Source organism: Sminthopsis crassicaudata, chromosome X (genome assembly GCF_048593235.1).
Source record: "Sminthopsis crassicaudata isolate SCR6 chromosome X, ASM4859323v1, whole genome shotgun sequence".
NCBI classification, from domain to species: Eukaryota; Metazoa; Chordata; class Mammalia; order Dasyuromorphia; family Dasyuridae; genus Sminthopsis; species Sminthopsis crassicaudata.
In genome coordinates this window covers 70,677,215-70,697,043 of record NC_133623.1, presented here as the reverse complement: position 1 = coordinate 70,697,043, position 19,829 = coordinate 70,677,215, and the positions used below count along the sequence as shown (strand labels likewise).

Below are 19,829 nucleotides of genomic sequence, written 5' to 3'. Positions count from 1 at the left end.
GAGACCCGAGTTCTCTCATGGATTCTTGATCCTGGTCAATTACCCAGTTAGCCTCAGCCTCGGTCTTCTTATTTGTGAGACTGCATTTATATCACAAGGGTTCTTGTGAAGTTCAAGTGCCTTGCAGACCCGAAAGGGTTCCATAAAGGCTTTCAGTTAAGTTGGAAAACAGCACACAGAATTTGGACCGTTTTCTCTTGTTATCCTGTAAGTTAATTCAAACCACATGACAAAATTCTATAATATCTAACATTGATATCATTCTCTAAGATTCACTACGCACTTTATAGTTATCTCATTTGATCCTCATAACAACCCTGGGAGGTAGATGCTCTTATTATCCTCATTTTAGAGATGGAAATATTGATGCTGGGAGAGGTTTAATGATGTTCCAAGAGTCATACAGCTAGTCTGAGGTACATACAGTGTCTGAGATAAGATTTGAACTCAAAACTTCCTGACTATACAAGAGGACCTGAGTTTAAATCTGGTTTCAGATACTTAACACTTCCTAGCTGTGTGATCCTGGGCAAGTCACTTAACCCCAATTGCCTCAGCAAAAATAAACAAACAAACAAATAAATAAATGAAATAAACAAATGAGAAAAAACTTCCTGACTACAGTCCCAGAGGTCTATTTACTGTGCTACCTAGCTGCTTCTTGTTTGATTGCTTGATAAGATATATGCTGTTCTTATTAGAGTATATATGTTTTTAGGATGAACTGAAGTTAATCCTGCTAATAAAAGACTCCAAGGCAGTTGGGAACGGAAACTGAAGGACTTTTATAAACAGATTACTGTTAATGCCCCAAAAGGCAGCTAAAAGCCAGGGCTGTCAATATTAACCTCGTGTATTCCACTCTAAATAAGCCTTTGCCTTATTAAGGGCTAATCCATGTTTAATGAGTTAATGGTATAAGGGTTACTATGACTGATTTTTTTAACTGGGAAGCAGCTCTATTGCTCATTAGGGCTGAGGAAGGGACCTCTGCCTAGAAGTGGTGTTCCAGGGTGAGCAGCAATCACAGGCCCTGGACTGTATGGAGAAAGGAGCAACTTTGGAAGTAGGCAGCAGTTCGGTGGCTCTGGTGGGGTCTCAGTCCAACTTCTAGCTCAATCTGCAGGAATCCCAAACCAAAGCAGAGCTTTCATTTCTGTCACTGAATTAGCAGAACGATCCTGCTGGCTGATAGTGGTTGAGTTGAACAGCCATCTACTGGAAATCCAGCCAGAGGCAAGATGCTCATTCCCAAACACGGATCACTAACATGCAGAGGTCAAATCTAGAAGGCCGAGATCATACTGTGCCCTGGAGCAAACCTCTTTGGAAGCACTGAAACGTGGTAGGTTCCCAGCCTGGGCTGTCTCTGACAAGCTAGAATAATTCAACATTCACTTCCTCAAAAAGTAGGAGCAGGACCAGCCCAGAAATTCGTACCCAAAGTGGATACACCCTGATCCTAATATGTCTCAAGTCAGGCAGCAGGCTTGGAAGAATGAGCTGGGGGAGGGGGGTGAATCCCACAACAATCTGGTGCTTCCTACTAGTTGTGTGTGTGTGTGTGTGTGTGTGTGTGTGTGTGTGTGTGTGTGTGGTTAAGACCATTTCACTGTAACTGAGTAGCACTTGAGGGCTGTTACTGCCTGGGAGAATTGACAAAATAAACAAGCTGATAGGCTGACAAAACTGACTGGGCTTGTTTGTACCTCTACTGGAAGAGAACTGAATCTTTCCTCAGTATAAAGAGCTATCTGGACTTATGTGAAAAGGAAAACATCTTTTTTATGGCCTTTATATTTTCAAAATATATGCATGGTTAATTTTTCAACACTGACCTTTGCATAGCCTTGTGTTTCAGCTTTTCCCCTCTTTCCTCCCACCCCCTCCCCTAGATGGAAAGCAAGCCAATATATGTTATACATGGTAAAATATATGTTAAATCCAATTTATGTAAACATATTTATACAATTCTCTTGCTGCACAAGAAAATTCAGTTCAAAAAGGAAAGAAAATGAGTAAGAAAACAAAATGCAAGTGAATAACATCAAAAAGAGTGAAATGTTATGTTGTGATCCCCACTCAGTTCCCACAGTCCTTTCATTGGGTGTAGATGGCTCTCTTCATCCCAAGATCATTGGAACTGGCATCAGTCATGTCATTATTGGAAAGAGTCTTGTTCATCAGAATTGATCATCATATAGTATTGTTATTGAAGTATATAATGATCTTCTGGTCCTGCTCATTTCACTCAGCATCAGTTCCTGTCAGTCTCCCCCGGCCTTTCTGAAATCATCCTGCTGGTTATTTCTTACAGAACAATAATATTCCATAACATTCATACACCACAATTTATTCAGCCATTCTCCAATGGATGGGCATCTACTCAGTTTCCAGTTTCTCACCACTATGAAAAGGACTGCCACAAACATTTGTGCACATGTGGGTTCCTTTCCCTGAAGGAAAACATCTTTGATGTGCTTGTGTTGTTGCCTTCTCTGGTTTGGGAGGGAGAAACAAGAGCAATCCCAGAATTTGTATCTGTTTTCTTATGGGAATGGGCTCTGTAGTTGTTTGGACAAAGACTGGACAAATAGGGTACTATTTGAAAAGTTGATTTCGAGAAAGTATTACTGCTGCGGAGTCCAGTTTGACAGAAAATTCTCGGAGTCCCGGAGCAGATCTGAGGAACGTGTTGGTTTTGTGACTTAAAGAAAGTGCTTTTCAGTGAAAGAATGGAACACTGTTTCAGTGCCCTGCTAAGGGTGGTTATATATTCAAAGTATCTCTCATTTCTTTAGTAACAGAGTAGCCAGAAAGTAGCTTTGCCCAATAGGGTCACTCCTCTTGCTGACTGTTTTCTGATGACACCCAGGGCATCAAGACCTGCCCCAAAGAATTGTGGGTAACCGCAAGCATTTATTTGTGCTTCCCTATTCCCTTGCTTACCTGCTAGATTTCTCTAAGGGCAGTCTCTCCACCGACACTGGGGCATAACTTGCGAGTGTCTGATTCAGATTTAAGGATCATGTCCTCCTTGTTCTTGTCTCATAGTCAGAAACTGCTTTTAGGTCATGACTGTTCCTTGTTTTTGCCTTTTTAAGAGCTAATAAGGGGTTTAGTGAAAGATTAACTTCGAGGTTAATAGGGCTCCTAACCAGGTTTGGTGTGGGCTGGCGGGACCCCTTGCAGACCCTCTGCAGCAGGTAGGCTGAGTGGGCCGGCCCAGGAAGAAAAGGGCTATGGGTAACGAGGCCAAATGGCTATGCCAATGGCTGAAGGAGGACTAAATCACTCTAGAGCTAGAAGGGACCTGGGGGGCATCTAGTCCCACCTCCTCATTTCACGGGAGAGGAAGTTAAGGAGACCAGGCGCCTTGACTTAAATTAAAGGGAAAAGCAGTATTTGAACCCGCACCCTCGGCCTGCGGTCCCGAAGCACTTTCCCCAGTTCATTTCTTTTGCTCACTAGTGGAGAAGGAAGCTGTGAGTGAGGGGAGCGAACGATACAAAGGAAGAAAAGGGCCGCCAGCGAGGACTAGGCAAACTGGAAGCCGTCCCTCCCCTCCAGCTCGAGGCCGGGGGAGGTGGCGCGGGGGCCTCCGGCTTCGCCCTGGGAGGTCTCCTGCAGTGAGGAAGCGCTCAGGCGCTCCTGCGCACGCGCCAGCCCTCACGCCGCAGTGTTCCCCGCCTTCCCGAGTTCTTGGCGTTCGCGAGGCATTGTGGGCTTTGCAGTCCGCAGCCGTCGGGATCCAGAGCACAGCAGCGGCGTCGGCTCTAGAGGCAACATGAAGAGGTGAGGGCTCCCGGGGCTGGGGCCTCGGGAGCGGGGCCCGGGGCCCCGGTTTCGCCCCCTGGCGGGCCGGGACTGAGCCCGGGGCTCCCGAGCTCTCCCCGCACCGGCCCCTTCGAGCTCAGGGGAGCGGCGGCTTCCCAGGGAGCGGGGGTGGGGTGCCCGGGATTAGAGATGCGGGGACGCGGGGTGCAGCGCCAGTTCCCCCTTCTCCGCTCCCGACGCGGCTTCTCCCGGACGGCTGCGGGGGCGGCGGACGCCTGGCCCCCTCCGTTCGATTTTCCTTTGTTCTGAAGGAATCGGAAAGCAGATATGGGGGAGGGGGAGAACGGGGAAGCTTGGAAGACCCCAATAAGAGGAGATGAGAAAGGGGGGGACCCCAGGGGCTGGGGCAGAGGCTCCCCCTCAGGCACTGCGGTGACCGCTGCCTGCCCCCCCCTTTTAGGACGGTGGCTAGCTGCTCCCCGATGTCTTTAAGCCGCATAGGATCCCTCACCCCCCCTCCCGGCACCCCACTGCCACCCCAGCCCGGGCTGCCCATTTCCGGCTAAGTTGCATAATCGCGGCTCAGTTCGGCGAGGCGGCTATTTGGGCGAATTGCGATAGTTTCCAAATCCTCCTCCTGGCTCTTTGGGGGAAGAAAGAGTGGCTGTCAAGGAGAAAAATGGCAGGGTGCTCGCTTAGTCCTTGAAATCGGAGGGTGAAGGGGGGAGGGAGGGAGGGGGGAGTCTGGGGGAGGGAGCGATCCCTGCCCTAACCATTTGCCGGGGCCCCTCAGACCACAGCCCTCCTCCGTGCCCCCGCCTCGGCGCACTCGCGGTCTGTCCGGCCGGCCCTTCGTCCTCCCGTCGCCCCCGGGTTCCGATCGCTCGCTCCCCCCCCCCCCAACCGCCAGCTCCCCCGAATGTACTGCGCTGCCAAGGGCACGAAAGTCGGCTGCTCGCGATTGTCTGTCGATGTCTTCTCCTGGCGCTTTGCACCGATAGCTTTTGTTTTTACCTCGGCTTCACTCCCTCCGCATTCCTCCTCCTCCTCCTCCTCCTCCCCTTCCTCCCCCTCCCCCTCCCTCTGAGCCATCCCTTATAACAAAGAATTTTTTAAAGAGGGAGGGGGACGAGAAAAAAGATCCAGCCAAACTGATCGATACCTCGGAAAAAAAATCCGACTGGATCTGTATGCCATGGTCCACACCTGTGGCCCCCTCCCCTTCCCCCCTCTGCAGAGAAAGGGGGGGAGGGGACGTGCGATCATTCTCCGGGCTCTTTCTTGGGGCCAGGCTTGTGCTTTCTCGTTTCGTAGCGTTCCTTTTCGATTGTTCTGCAGGAGATTCTTTCCACAAATTGTTTTGCTGCCTTGATTCTGCATCAGCTCAGCCAAGTCTTTCGGGCTTCTCTGTATTCATCCTGTTTGCCGGGGTTTTGTTTTGTTTTTTTTTTAATAGCACGGCTCTATTCTGCGTATCCTTCCCCAAGCGATGGGCACCCACTTTGTTCTTTGCCATCACCAGCAGGGCTTGGCGTGAATGTTTGGCCGGGTGTGGAGCCCTCCTTTTTGTCTGTGACCTCCGCTTAGCGGGAGAATCTGGGATCGGGGCATTTTCCTCGATTTACATAAGCCCACCTTGCTTTTCTGAAGGCTTAGCCTAATTCGCAGTTCCCCCTGAGGGCTTTTGGGAGCCTCTCCTGCCCCCATCCCTCTGACTTTTGACAATTGCCATCTTTTGTCAATTTCCTATTTGCTGGTGTGAGGTGAATCTTAGGCTTAGTTTGATTGGCATTTCTCTTTTTATTACTTCTTTCCTCTAAGGGTGTTCCTAGGGGGCTGATTTTCCTTTTGGGGACTTTCCCTAGCTTTCTGATTCTATCTGGCTGCAAGGATTTAAGGGCCTCCCTGGTGCCAGTCCCTGTGCTCATTGTCTGCCATCGAGGCACAAAAACCATCGGAGACTGGCTTTTATTCAGTGGCACTAATTATTGGTAGGACTGATAACACGTCTACATAGCGCTAGTACTTAATAAATGTTATATCAGGTTGTTTACCATGTGCCAGGAGATTGCCTTCGAGGTGCTTAATCTACGAGAGGGACCCAGATTTAGAGCTAGAAGGGACCTCCAAAACCCATCTAGCCTAACCTCCTTATTTTCCAAAAAAAGGAAACTGAGGCTCAGGGAAGGGAAATGACTGGCCTAAGGTCACTCATAGATACATAGCTAGAAGGGACCTCAGAAGAGGTGGCTGCTGGGTAGGGACAATCCAAGGTAGGGCTTGGCCAGGTTATTGAAGGATTCCAGAGTAGGGGATGGGGTAAAGTGCCACTTTCAGAGCCAGAGCTGGAGTGATGCCTTGGTCCACCACCGAGGGGCAAGGGGCACTAAGGGAGGGCTGCACAGGGAGACCGGAAGTTATGGTCTTAGGGAAATCCTTGGCCGTGCTGGAAGTGGACCATCGTGGGTGATGGTGAGAGCTAGGGTGTGACCCTTTGTGTCCCTTTGTGTGCCTGAGGACGACTGAAAAGATGGTGGTCTTGAGAAATTGCACATCAAGGCATCGAAAAAGAAATGAAGTTAATGTGTTCTGCTTGGCTACTTCTCTGACTGAGTCATTTAAAGTTAAGTAAGATCTTTTTCAAATGAAATTAAAATATTACAGAAAAGTTTAAAAACATTCTTTTTTTAGGGATCTTTTAACATTTTTTTTTCAAATATGAGCCCAAATCCCTGAAAAGCTTAATAATTTGCTTGCTTAGGGAAGATCATTTTTCCTGCTTTCCTACGACCCCAGTGCTAAAAGGCTGCTGCTGATTTTGTTTTGCTTGTTAGCTTGGTTTTTGAAAAGGCAAATATCCATCCACATCAAAGTCCTTTATTTTTCCAAATTCTCTTCCAATCTTAATGTACCTGTAAGGGAATTATAATAAATACACCCAGATTAATACTATAATCTAGCCTGTGTTTTCGTTTTTGACTTCACTGTTGTGCAATATATTTTTATGCATCACCATGCTCTACAGCTTTGATATTTTGCATAGTTCTAGTCCCTTCTTGTTCTTAGAGCAGAATGTTCTTGACCATTCCCTTAGTGTAGGGTTTTTAGGTTGTTTCCAGTTCTTCATTTGTATAGATAGCAACTACTGTAAATATCTTTCTACATTTTTTTTTTAGTTATTTTCTTTGGAGTACATTCCCTTAAAGAGGAATTACTCAGTCAGCTGGTCTGAACAGTGTTCTAGCTCTGCTTACAGTTTGCCAGAATGTTCTTTAAGAAGACGACACTAGTTTTGCAGTGCCCCCAGCGATGCTTGCTTCCATGTTTTACGTATACCAGATTCCTGGTAAATGCTTGTTGAATAATTGTATAGATTTTTTTTTATGAATTTTAATAAGCAATTAATGAACATTTCTTTCATTGTCAGCAAACCTGGGCAGCTTTTCCATGTGATGAATTTCTGGTTACATATTCTGTCTCCCTTAATCATCTATTTACTGGGGGCAGCTAGGTGGTGCAGTGGATAGAGAGATTCAGGAGGACCCGAGTTCAAATTTGGCCTCTTAGCTGTGTGACCCTGGGCAAGTCACTTAACCCCAGCCTAGAATTTAAAAAAAAAATCATTTATTTACTGAAGTTTGTGTCTTGACCACCTTATACCAATTTAGAATAACCTCTGGATCAAAAGCTTCTATTGATTCTATTTATTACATAGAGTTTTGAAGTGATAATAAAGGTACCAATATGAAATAGATTTGGGAGAGCACACGTATAATTATGCTTCTAATTATAATAATTAATAATAAAAATACTATAATGGAGATACAGTTTGCCACGTGGAGCAACTGTGACAAGCCTTGCATCACAGGTAGCAGAGATTTGCTATTTTATCCCATGAATAGCACACAGGCTCAAACAAATATGAGTAGGCAAGGCAGAATCATAAATGAATGAGTAATTTGCTTTGGGGAGGGACTTTTATAGCTCTGGGGAGACCGATGAGTGGGGGTGGGGACCTGTTTTAGAGAGTGAGGGGTGGGATCAGGAAGGAGTTTGGTAGCTCAGAGGGAGTAACAAGGATGTGTATTGAGATGTGGAGACTAAGACCGGCTGGGAAAACTGAGTTCCCATCCAGGAACTGTCTCAAATATGCTAATCAAGACAGTCTGGGAAAACTGGAGTTCCCATCAGGGTTAACAATAAGAACTAGATGGGCTGCTTTAGCCAGCCATGAGAATAAGCTGATCTAGAGTTCTCACAGGTTTTTCCAATCCCCTTGCCTGTTAAAAGGCTGCCTTCAGCCTTTCCTGTGTAGTAAGTCTACAGTAGTATTCATTCAATAGCTATTTCATGTATATTCTTGTAGGTAGATAGTGAAAGAAAATATTCCTCCTGCACCAAGTGGGGGGAAGAAAGCTGCAGCAGTAGGGATGGGAGAGGAATAAGGTGCAGTTCTTAACAAGGAGTTAATATAGGGGGTGAGATACATAAATAACTACTATAGGTTGCAGAATATGGTAAATGGCATAGGACAGGTCCAGTACTTCTGGGGTTTTATGGAGGGAGAGAGCATCTTTGGTTAAATGGATTGGGAAAAATATTCATGAAATAGCAGCTGAGCTGAACCTTTAAAGACTGGGTACAATCTCAGCAGGTAGAGGAGAGACACACTCAATGTAAGTGGAGGGGACTAGATAATCAAAGATGTGGAGAGTGGGCAGTGTTAAACAAAATCCAAGGCTAGCAGGTCTAGAGAATAACTGGAAGTTAGATTGGAAAGTTGGACTGAGGCTCTAGCACGGAGGGCTTTGAATGTCAGACTAAGGAGTTTGAATTTAATTGCATAGATAATATTTTTTAAGCAGTAGAAACCATTATCAAAGATAGGAAGAATAATCTGCGGAGCATGAATTAGGGGTGAGACTGAAAATGAAGAGACCCGGTGAGAAGTTATTGCACATATGCTAGCAAAACATAATTTAAACGAATTGTATGATTACTAACAAAAATATAAAATCCTAAATTAATAAAAATAGAAAATAGAGATTGTAAAGAACCCAGTCTCAGAAAGGGAGATTGAACAAAGCTTGAAGGAACAGCTGGGGAGGGGGAGGAAGGGGGAAAAAAATCCTGATCCAGACATAGAAATAATTTTTTGTTTGTTTTTGCTGAGGCAATTGGGGTTAAGTGACTTACCCAGGGTCACATAGCTAAGAAGTGTTAAGTGTCTGGGATCAGATTTGAACTCAGGTCCTCCTGACTTCAGGGCTGGTGCTCTATCCACTGCGCCACCTAGCTGCCCCAATAAATCCTTCTTTAAATCACCAAAATTTCCACCAGGGCTCCTCCTCCTCAACCCTTCCAGAGAGCCATGCCATCTAACAAATAGCATTTTTAAAAGAAAAAGAAAAAATGAAGAGAAAAAAAAACCCAGCAAAACTGATCAGTACATCAAAAAAAATCAGAAAATGTATGCAATGGTCACACCCATATGAAGAGGTAAAATAGACATTAAGGAGTGGTAAATCTCCATGGAGATTTCTTCTGGTTAATTTTGAGTTCCATTAGGGAACTTGTAGGGGAAGAGAAAGACACCCTAAGGTGACTAACCCAAAAGGGATTCTGCAAAGAGGCCATGTATAGATTTATAAGGGAAATGTAACCATTTAACCTCAGGGGGTTGTCATTATAACTTGGCTTTCTGGTTATTGGGATAGTACTGTAAGGCTCAGCTGATCCCCTTCCCTGCTAGCCTCAGAGTATTATAATCTTATCAGTATTTCAGGCTTTCTCTGCCAACCCCACCTAGTAACCAGCCCACATGGACCCTCCTCCCGCTCCTCCCCAAGGAGTGGGTTCTGGATGTCCTGTGTCTTTTTTAGAGACATAATTTTGCAACATTTGCTTTTGCTCTGTGTGTGTGTGTGTGTTTCTTTCCATTTACATTGTAATCATGTACATTGTTTTCTTGACTCTGTTTACTTCATTCTACATCTGTTCATGTAAATCTTTCCATGCTTCTTTGTATTCAGCATTTTGACTTATTCTGCTACATTCGTGTGCCACATTTTATGTAGCTGTTCCCCCAGTAGTGGGTGCATCTACTTTGTTGTTAATTCTTTGTATCAAAAAGTGATACTATAAATAATTCGGTATGTATGGGTACTTTCTTCTTACCCATGGCCTCCTGGGGGGATATACCCAGTAATAGAATCTCCAGGCCAAAGGGTATGGACATTTTAGTCACTTTGCATAATTCCAAATTACTTTCCACAAAGCTTGTACTGATTCACTACTCCACTAGCCATGCAGTACTTGTATCACAATCCCTTCCATGCCAACTATCTTTTGTTATCTTTGCCAATTTCCTGAGTATGCCATAAAACCTCCGAGTTGCTTTGATTTACATTTCTTTTATTATCATTGATGATTTGGAGCAATTCTTTTATATACACAGTTGTTGATAATCATGTGATTGTGATTTGTTTACAGTTCTCTTAAGAATTGTTTATATCCTTAGATCACTTATCTATTAGGGAATGGCTTTGGGTTTTATATATCTTAATTGTTTATATATTTTGGATACTAAAGCCTTACCAGAGAAATTTGATACCAAGATTTTTTTTTTTTCTTTCTTATCTTGGCGCGTTAATTTTCTCCCTGCAGAAACTTTTCATTTATTCAAAAGTTAGCCATTTTATGTTGTAATCTCTCTTCTGTGTTTGGTATTCTTAGAATACCTACCTGTAGATATGAAAGTAAATGGTTCGCTCTTCTAGTTTTTTTTTTTTTTTTTTATGGTATGATCTTTAATATTAAGATCAGGTAGCTATTTTGAATTTATTGTATAATTTCTTCCAGACTGCTTTCTGGTTTTCCCAAAAGTTTTTAATAAATAAGGAGTTCTGATCTGTGTAATTTGTGTTTTCTGGTTTATTGAATATTGAGTTTCAGTGTTTAATTCCCCTTGCTAGTTTTTTTTCAGTTATCTATTTCTCTGTTTTTTAACCAATAGCAGCCCTCCCTCAGAAACTGGTGTCTGGTAGCAAGACATTTACCTGCTTCTGAGGATTCTGTAAAATGGGCATAAGAATAGTACCTTATTGAAGTGGAAATCTTCAACATGAAGAAGATCCAACTCACTTCCAGCTGATCAATGATGGACAGAAACAACTAAACCCAGAGAAGGAACACTGGGAAGTGAATGTAAATTGTTAGCACTACTGTCTGTCTGCCCAGGTTACTTGTACTTTCGGAATCTAATGCTTATTGTGCAACAAGAAAATGGTATTTACACACATGTATTGTATCTAGGTTATATTGTAACACATGTAAAATGTATGGGATTGCCTGTCATCGGGGGAGGGAATAGAGGGAGGGGGGGATAATTTGGAAAAATGAATACAAGGGATAATATTATAAAAATATATATATATGTATATAAAAGAATAGTACCTTATTTACAGAGTTGTGAGGATTGAGGTATATAGGGTTGAGACCAATGAGGTGATATGTGAAGCATTTTACCAAACTGAAGTTGCTATAAAAATTTACAAGCAAATTCTGTCAAATATATAAAGAGTAATTGAAACCTATGTTACACACATTATCCTCAATTGAGAGGGGGTAGACTAGCTGGAGGGCCAGTTAGGGGAACTTTGTAGTATGAATATATATATATATGGAGAGAGAGAGAGAGAAAGTATGAATAGATAGATAGCAATTGGGCTATGGATGATAATTTAGCAGAAGATACTAAGAAGAAGCACATATCCAAATGGATATGTATACGTGAATCTTGGGAAAGAGATTATTCAGTAAAACAAAATATCTTACTCCCTGCCCTCATAGAATTTTCAGTCTTCTGCTGGAATATATTTGTTCACAGATAAATAAATTTAAGCTTTGTATAAAATAAATTCATAGTGATGGGAGAAATGAGGTATCTGCTCTTGAAGGAGTTGGCATCTGAGCTGAGCCTTGAAGGGAGCTAGAGAAGAAGTGGCAGGCATTCCAGGTATGGGGAACAGCCTATATAAAGACATGCAAGTGAGAGACAAGAAGCACAGTTAGATCATTTTGTCTAGAATATATAGAATTAGTGAGGGGGGAATAATGTGAAATTAGTCTGGAAAGCTCTCTTAGCACCAAACTGAGGAGGCTTTTAAATTCCCAACAAAAGAGAAATTTGTTTTATATCCTAGACACAAAAGTGCTTAAGGCAGGGGGATAACACGGTCAGAGCTATGCTTTGGGAATACCTGTTTGACAGATGGGTGGGAGATGGGACCTTGGAAAACGAGAGTCAGCAAGACCACGCTGGAGGCTATGTAGATAGTTGGATTGAGAAGGAATGTTCCATACAAGGGACTGTGACAGATGCTTTTGGTCATGCCTCAATGATTCTGCCTTACCCTTCTTAAGAGTACCCTTATCTTCCAAGGATATATTGATTCTCCATCCTGCCTGCCATGTGATCATTTCATTACTCCTTGACGGTTTTTCCTTGAACAACATACAGATTTGGGAATCATTTGAATTTAGCAAACCTCGTTTAAGCATCTCCTGGGCCCAAAGCCTTTTTATCAAGGGGCTCATTGAGGGAGTAAGAATAGATGAGGTGTTTGAGCAAGTAGTCCAGGGAGAAAGAAGTATGAAGAAGTGAGGAAACAATTAAAGGAAGAGTGGAGGACAGTTTTAAGAGAGAGAAGGGGGGGGGCAGCTAGGTGGCGCAGTGGATAGAGCACCAGCCTTGAATTCAGGAGGACCAGACTTCAAATCTGGTCTCAGCCACTTAACACTTCCTAGCTGTGTGACCCTGGGCAAGTCACTTAACCCCAGCCTCAGGGGGAAAAAAAGAGAGAGAGAGAGAGAAGGGTAGTGTGACATGTGGGGAAGCCAAGAGCTGGGGTGTGTGTGTGTGTGTGTGTGTGTGTGTGTGTTTAGGGTACACAATTCAAGAAGACTAATAGACTGAGAAGAGATCTCCCTTAGGAAAGAGCTGCTTTATAAGGAAAGTAATCTTCAGTACTTTTCCTCATGTAGGCTTCCTATCCCCTGGCAGAGAGATGGGGTACTGGAGGTACAGGATGCAGCCTGCGTTTTCAGACATGACAATTCTCTGTTACATGGGAGTTCATTTTTTTGGGGGGAAGGAATTATGGAAGGAGTGGAGGTAGGTAGTAATAGTAATACAAAAGAAGGAGAATTGAAAGAAAATGTCTGTGAAATATTTTCAAATACAAAGAAAAAAAAACAGTTCAGAAGGGGAGGATAGTGTTGGAACTACCATATTAAATTATCCATAATTTTTTAAAAATCCAAGCTATCTAGAATAGAGACTCACAATTTCATCTACAAGCTTCTTTTTCTGATCTTGGTATATGGAAATGTTCGTGTTTTTTGGTGTTTGGCAAGTTCACAATTCAGAAAAAGAATACTTAAAAAGAATTTCCCACATAGTAAACATGGGATGGTTTCTGAATACATCTGTAAATATACCTAAACTGCTCTGCCATTTCTTCATTTGTTAGTTATCTTCTAAGCCTCATTTGACTCCAGCTACTAAAGGTAGATTATATAACCTAAATGTAACATTGGCGATTTATGCCTATATACAACCTGAGTTGAAAAATTATAAATGTTCTTGGGAGACCCTCTGCTTTTTCTTCTCTATCTTTTAATTCATCTCTTTGGTCCACGTGGGCTAAAATCAAATTCGTCACCATCTTTGCAAAGCTATGATCAGTTTTATCATCACTGATGCCTCTCTTTCCATTTCTGTCCCAGGTTCTGTTGATTCTCCTTCCCCTTTTGTTTCTCACATCCATCCCTTCATTCCTATATCTCCCACCTTAGTCTAGCCCTTCTCATCTCCTACCTGGGCTATTTCAAGATTATAATATTTGATCCCCCTTGTACAGGTTCCCAAATTACTCTTCTTTCTGCTTTGAGCATCACTTGGATTGTGTCACCCTCCTTTTCACAAACTCAAAACTTTAAAAAAGTATTTCCTCCCTTAAAGAAAAAGATAAAACTAAAACCATGTAACATAGTCAAGACAAACTTCAGCACTACTCCTTTGGACTTGTGGCTATTCTCCTTATCTTTAATTTCTTAATTAAAATTTTTTCAGCTAATGAGCATTTATTTTCTTTCCTTCCTGGCTTCCCCACTGGAAAAGAATTTTTCTTTGTCTCTTCCTTCTAGTTTTGCTGTTTTATGTATAGAAATGCTGATGGGTATGTGGATTTACTTTATATCCAGCACTTTTGCCAAAGTTATTGGTTCAGTTAATTTTTAAATTTACTTTCTAGGATTCTCTAAGAAAACTGTTATCCCATCTGTGGAAAGCAAACATTTTGTTTCCTGTCTGCCTACACTTAGTCCCTTAATTTCTTTTTTTTTCTTTTTTGTCTTATTGTTATCGTTAGCATTTTTTCTAGCACAGTATCAGATAGTAGTGGTCATAATGGACACTCTTGCTTTATCCCTGACCTTATTGGAAAGATCCATTTAACTCTGTTTTCTAGTGTTTCTAGTCCAAATGAGTAAAAGTCCAAACCTCTTAGTCTGACCTGTGATATCCTATAAAATCTTCCAAAAACTGAGCTCTCCAACTCCACCCAGACTGATCAGTTCATTCCAAGCACTCCATGAAAACTGCTACATCTTTGCCTTTAATGATACTGTTCTCCCTGTGTAGCATGCCTTATCCTTTGTCAGTGTCATATCAAAACTCCTCTCTTCTGGGAAGTTTTCCCTGTCATCCTCAGCCCAAAGCATTCCCTCCCTCTGATTTCTTATGGCGTGTACTTGTCTGTAACATACGCTGTCCTACGAGATTAATCATTTTATGTGCGAATTCTGTGTCACCAACCTAGATTGTAAACTAGCTTGGCAGCAGACACAGGCAACTTGCTAACCCCACCATGCCAGAGAGCTTGATAAAAGATAGTGGGTCTAGATCCAAACTGGCAGCTTAAAGTAAATTTAAAGTTGAAGAAGAGAACAATGCTCGTATGCACATTCTCATTTTCTCCCTGTATTATTTTGTTCTTTCTACTTCAGGATAAATAGCAACCTTTCCAGTGATGAACTTATTCTGGAGGACTTGGAAACAGAAGGAGAACGGCAGCTGCGGAGCCTCCTTCACCATCAGCTTGATACTTCTGTTTCCGTTGAGGAGTAAGTGTTGATTTTGTGAGCAAGATGGGAGAGCGGTACCAGAGAGTTCAGGTGATGTTGGGCAGAGTTGCTTCATCAGCTCTGTGGGAGGTGGCGATTCCTGGGGCTTTAGCCTAGAAATAGGCTTGGAGATGGAGCTGAACTGGTCTGTCCTGCCCACACCGTAATGCCTAGCTAGCACCTTGTTTCTTTCTACTTTAATAAATCATAACCCTTGTTAATTGTTTGCCAGGTGTGTATCCAAGAAACAATGCTTTGCCCCTGCTGCAGTGTACAAGCCCTTTGGGGAGGAGGCAGCTGGGGCCTTGAGCTTGTCCCAGTTTCAAGCACTGCAGAAGAACGATCAGGAAATCGCATCTCTGAGGGACTTGGGGCTTAATGATAGAGAGATTATGCTGTGGAAGAACCGGACTTCCTCCGAGAGGGTCAGTAGCTTGCATTTTTCTAAATTTATTTTTATTTTGAACTCGACAGACTCTAAATACATAAAATGGGCATTTCTCTATATGTAATAAAACCGAGAAAAGAGGATTATGCATGCAGCTGCCAATGCCTGTTACATTAAGTTTACTTTTCTAAGATGCACATTTTTCTAGAGATTAAGGAGAGAGTGAATTTTTCCATTTGACATTTAGAATCTTCACATTTTCGAGCCTTTAAGACACACATCCCTAAGTCTGAATCTTCATGAATTTCTAGGCCAGAGACATTGTTACAAGGAAATAAAGAAATTCCATAACTAGCTTGGATAAAATCCCTTCCTTCCTTCTTTGGGCAGCTAGGTGAAGCGGTGGGCTTGAAGTTAGGAAGACTCCTCATCCTGAGTTGAAATCTGACCTCAGACTCTTATTAGATGTGTGACTTTGGGCAAGTCACTTCACCCTGTTTGCTCTTAGTCTCCTCATCTGTGAAATATGGCTGGGGACAACTAGTGATGCGGTGGATAGAGCACTGGACTGGAGTCTGGAAATCCAGCCTCAGACACTTCCTAGTTGTGTGACCCTGAGCAAGTCACTTCACCCTGTTTGCTTCGGATCTTTATCTATAAAATGAGCTGAAGAAGGAAATGGCAAATCACTCTTCTGTCTCTGCCAAGAAAACCCCAAATGGGGTCATGAAGAGTGAGCTGTGACTAAAACGACCGAACAACAAACAAAACTTCCGTCCGCTCCCTCTGCTTTGCTACTTCTGTATCGCATCATGACTTGCTGCCTGTACCTTCTCTCTTCACTGTCTGTAATTCCCTTTCTCTGGTTTTAGGGTACAGGGCTGGGAGCAGCCCCTGAAGCAACACAGGATCGTCTTCGAGACATTGAACAGAAGATCTCGGAGCATCAGCGCATTCTGGCCTTGCCCCAGAGGTTTGCAGGGAGTAAACAGCTGAACCGGCGAGAGATGGAGATAGAGAAGGCTTTGTTTCAGGGGAATGATCGCCATTCCTTCCTGAGGGCTCTCTATTACCAAGGTGTGTAGTCCCCATTGATTTTAATATGACCTTGTGCTGAAAAAATGATCAGAGTGCAGGTCAGGGTGTCAGCAGTGAAGGAGTGAACAAACTGCTTTGGATTTCCATAGATAACTCTCATTTTTGGTTTATTTGGTTTTTTTGCCCTAAGTCACACAGCTAGTAAGTGGTAGTTGTATTTTATACCCATTATAAAATTAATCTTAATTTTTAAAAAATTAATCTTAATTGGGTTGACTTGTAGAACATGAAAACCGTACCTGCCTGCTGCCAGGGGACTCATCTGGCATCAGAGGTGGGAACTGGGTTTCCAGCTATCACTATCCCCTGGCCCAGTGTCACTGTAACACTTGCCTATTCATCGTCATGGCTAGCAGCAAACGTGTATTCCGGGTCTGCCACGTGGAAGGCACTGTGCGGAGCTCTGTGGACACAGGTGATAAGCCGTGGCCATGCCTTGGAGGTTCATGGGATCTGTTGGGGGGATGAGACCATGCATCTCTACACATACGCACACAAGCACATATCTCAATACACGGTGGCATGTTAAATGAATTGTACAGAGAATCAAGGCCTTGGGAGTTGAGAGAAATGACTGATCACTCAAGGTTAAGGTGGTTGGGGATGGATTCACAGAAGGGAGAGCCCTTAAAGGAAAAGCTAAATGGTGCTGCAGCAATAGAGTGCTGGGCCTGGAGTCAGTAAGCCTCATTGTCTTGAGTTCAAATCCATCCCCAAACACTTCCTAGCTTTGTGACCCTGGGCAAGTCACTTTATCCTGTTTGCCTCAGTTTCTTCATCTGTAAAAGGAACTGGAGAAGGAAATGGCATATCTCTGGCAAGAAAACCCCAAATGGGGTCACAAAGAGTCAGCTACTACTGAAAAACAATAAAGGAAAAGTAGTAGTTGGGAAGTTGCTGGAAAATAACAGGAGGATGCTCCAAGGACAGACGATACTGGAAGCAAAGGCCGGAGGAACATTGAACCAATGAATAGGCTACTTGGGCTGGAACAGGATTTGCATCAACCAGAGGTTCTTAACCCTTTGTGTATATCATAAGCCAGCCTATTAATCCCTTCTCTGAATAACATTTTTAAAATTCATAAAATCAAAGGCACAGAATTGTAAAGGAAAGCAATTTTATTGAGATTTTTTAAAAAAAACCCCAAGTTCATATACCCCAGAGTCATACTCCTGGCAGAGGAACAAAGGAGATAAAGTTAGAGGTAGGGGCCAGTTGTGAAGGCATTTGAATGCCACGTTAAAGAGATTAAATTTTAGATTTTATTTTATTGGTGATGGAGGAGCCATTGAAGGGTTGTGTATAAGTAGAGAGGGTTATGAAGGGAAGGTCCAAGGACCATTTTGAAGACAGAATTAATAGGACGGGAGGCTTGTCACCCTTAGGGGTACAATGCCAGATTTCAAAAGACCATTGGGCAGGAAAAAGCGTAATAGGCCCGGAGCCTAACTAGTTACTGAAGAGGGGGTATCTCAAGGTGTGTGGAGACAGAGGGGGAATGTCAGGATCATATTGAACAGATGAGATCTCTTGAGGCAGTTAGGCAAGAAAACTATTTTCTGACATTTGTGTTGGGACAGAACGTGGAACTAAGGTGCCTGATTCCCGATTAAGCAAAATCTCGGAGTTGGAAGGGATGGTCCAGATCTGCGCCTCATAACCTGGGTTTACAAATTCCCAACATGTTTGTGGATTGATTGAGGGAAGGGCAGTCTGAACTTGGAAACAAATTGCATCTTTCTTTTCTCTAATGTCTAACTAAAGCTACTAAATTACACTAAAATTTTTTACTTCGCATAAACATAGGAGTTGATAAGCCTCGCCAGACTACCAAGAGGGGAAGGAAAGGGGATAAGCATTTTTTTTTAAGTGCCTACTATGTGTCCGACACCGTGCCCTTTCCAGATAATATGGCAGGACACAAAAGAGCTTAAGAATCCCTGATCTAGGCCATTCTGTAGCTAAACAAAAATCCCTTTGTTTGAAGAGCTCCATTGAGAAAGCACCCATTACCTCCTGAGGCAGCCACTCGGGGAGAGATCAAAGGCAGTTTTTTCTTGTCAAGCCTCAGTTTGCTTGTGATAGCTTGACAGACAAGCCAGGCGGTGCCCCGCGCTGAATTCAGAGATGTAAGAAGTGACTGCACGACAAGAAGAAATGATGCAAGGCTTATTGCAAGGAGATGCAAGAACAAGTGGCAAGCGGTGCTCCTTCAGCAGCGAGTGCCCTGGGGCAGGTTGGAGAGTTGAGGTTCACCGTTGACTTCAGATTAGTGATTTCCTTGTGACCTGGAGGGTCACCAAGAAAGAGCTGGGAATTCAAGGCCTCTGTTCCATGAGCAACAACAAGTGAGAATCCTCTCACTTCCCACTATGGACAAGGATGAGCCAAGAGGGGAATGGGGAGGGGGGGGTGTCACTTAGAGCAAAGGGGCAAGCCATAGCTGTCTAGGAGGGGAAAGAGAGTGGGGAAAAAAGTTAGACAGGAGAGAGAAGCTTCCTGCTCAAGTTCAAGGTTATTTGAAGGTTGTTTCATTTGGTCCTCATCCCAACCCTGCAAGGTAAGTACTGCAGAGTAAACTGAGGCTCAGAGAGACCAAACTAGCTTTGTCACAGGATGCAGAGTTGGAAGAGATCTTAGAGATAGTCTTATTCCAAAGCCCACTTTTTACAGAGGAGGAAACTGAGACTCTGGGATGGTAGATAGCTTTGGTCATGGCCACTCATCAGTAAGTAGCAAAGGGGAACAGATATTTCTGCCTCCCGAGGCCTTTTTGCTTTGTACTGCTGCTACTCCAGCCTCCGGAGCTGCAGAGAGAGCCAGGAGTAAAAGGATGAGGCCCTGGGGTAGGGATTTGGGGATTGTGGGCTTTCTGCTGAGTGGTGGGGTCAGAAGCCAGATTGCAAGGGATGGAGAAATGAGTGGCGGGGAAGTAAAGGGGGAGACAATTTTTTGAAAGAGAGGACACTAACTTGGAGGATTGGCAGGGTCAGATGAAGATGTTTTATACCTTCCGTGGTTTTTGCTTACATGGAAAGAGCCCACAACTGTAGACCCTACAGTTAAGGAAGAAGGGAAATGAATGATGAACAAGACTTGTGGAAGGGAGAGGAGGGGATGAGTTTAAGGGCACAGTTAAAATGGTTGGCTTTGGCAAGAAGAAAGGCCACTTCTCTTGAGAGGATAGGTAAAGATACAGAGCACGGTTTTGAAGTGTTGAGGGAGGTCTGGACATTTGCTGAGAGTGAGGGGGTTGAAGGGAAGGTACTGGGGCCAAAGGAAGAACGGCTCCTTAAGGATAAAGAATCAAGGAAGAACAAGAGTTGCTGGGGAGCATTGAAGGTCTAGTTGAAATTCAATAACATGAATTTTACTG

General features: G+C 43.4%; 1 protein-coding gene across 1 annotated transcript in view; it reads left to right on the top strand.

Annotated features, from left to right (window-relative positions):
* Positions 1 to 3,664: 3,664 nt before the first annotated feature.
* Positions 3,665 to 19,829, top strand: part of RBM41 (RNA binding motif protein 41) — a 34,839-nt gene continuing 18,674 nt past the window's right edge. Inside the window, exons 1-4 of the mRNA XM_074277914.1 lie at positions 3,665 to 3,795; positions 14,848 to 14,964; positions 15,197 to 15,389; positions 16,225 to 16,429. Coding sequence (XP_074134015.1) covers positions 3,788 to 3,795; positions 14,848 to 14,964; positions 15,197 to 15,389; positions 16,225 to 16,429 — 523 coding nt within the window. The 5' untranslated portion in view covers positions 3,665 to 3,787. The remainder of the gene's footprint in view (positions 3,796 to 14,847; positions 14,965 to 15,196; positions 15,390 to 16,224; positions 16,430 to 19,829) is intronic.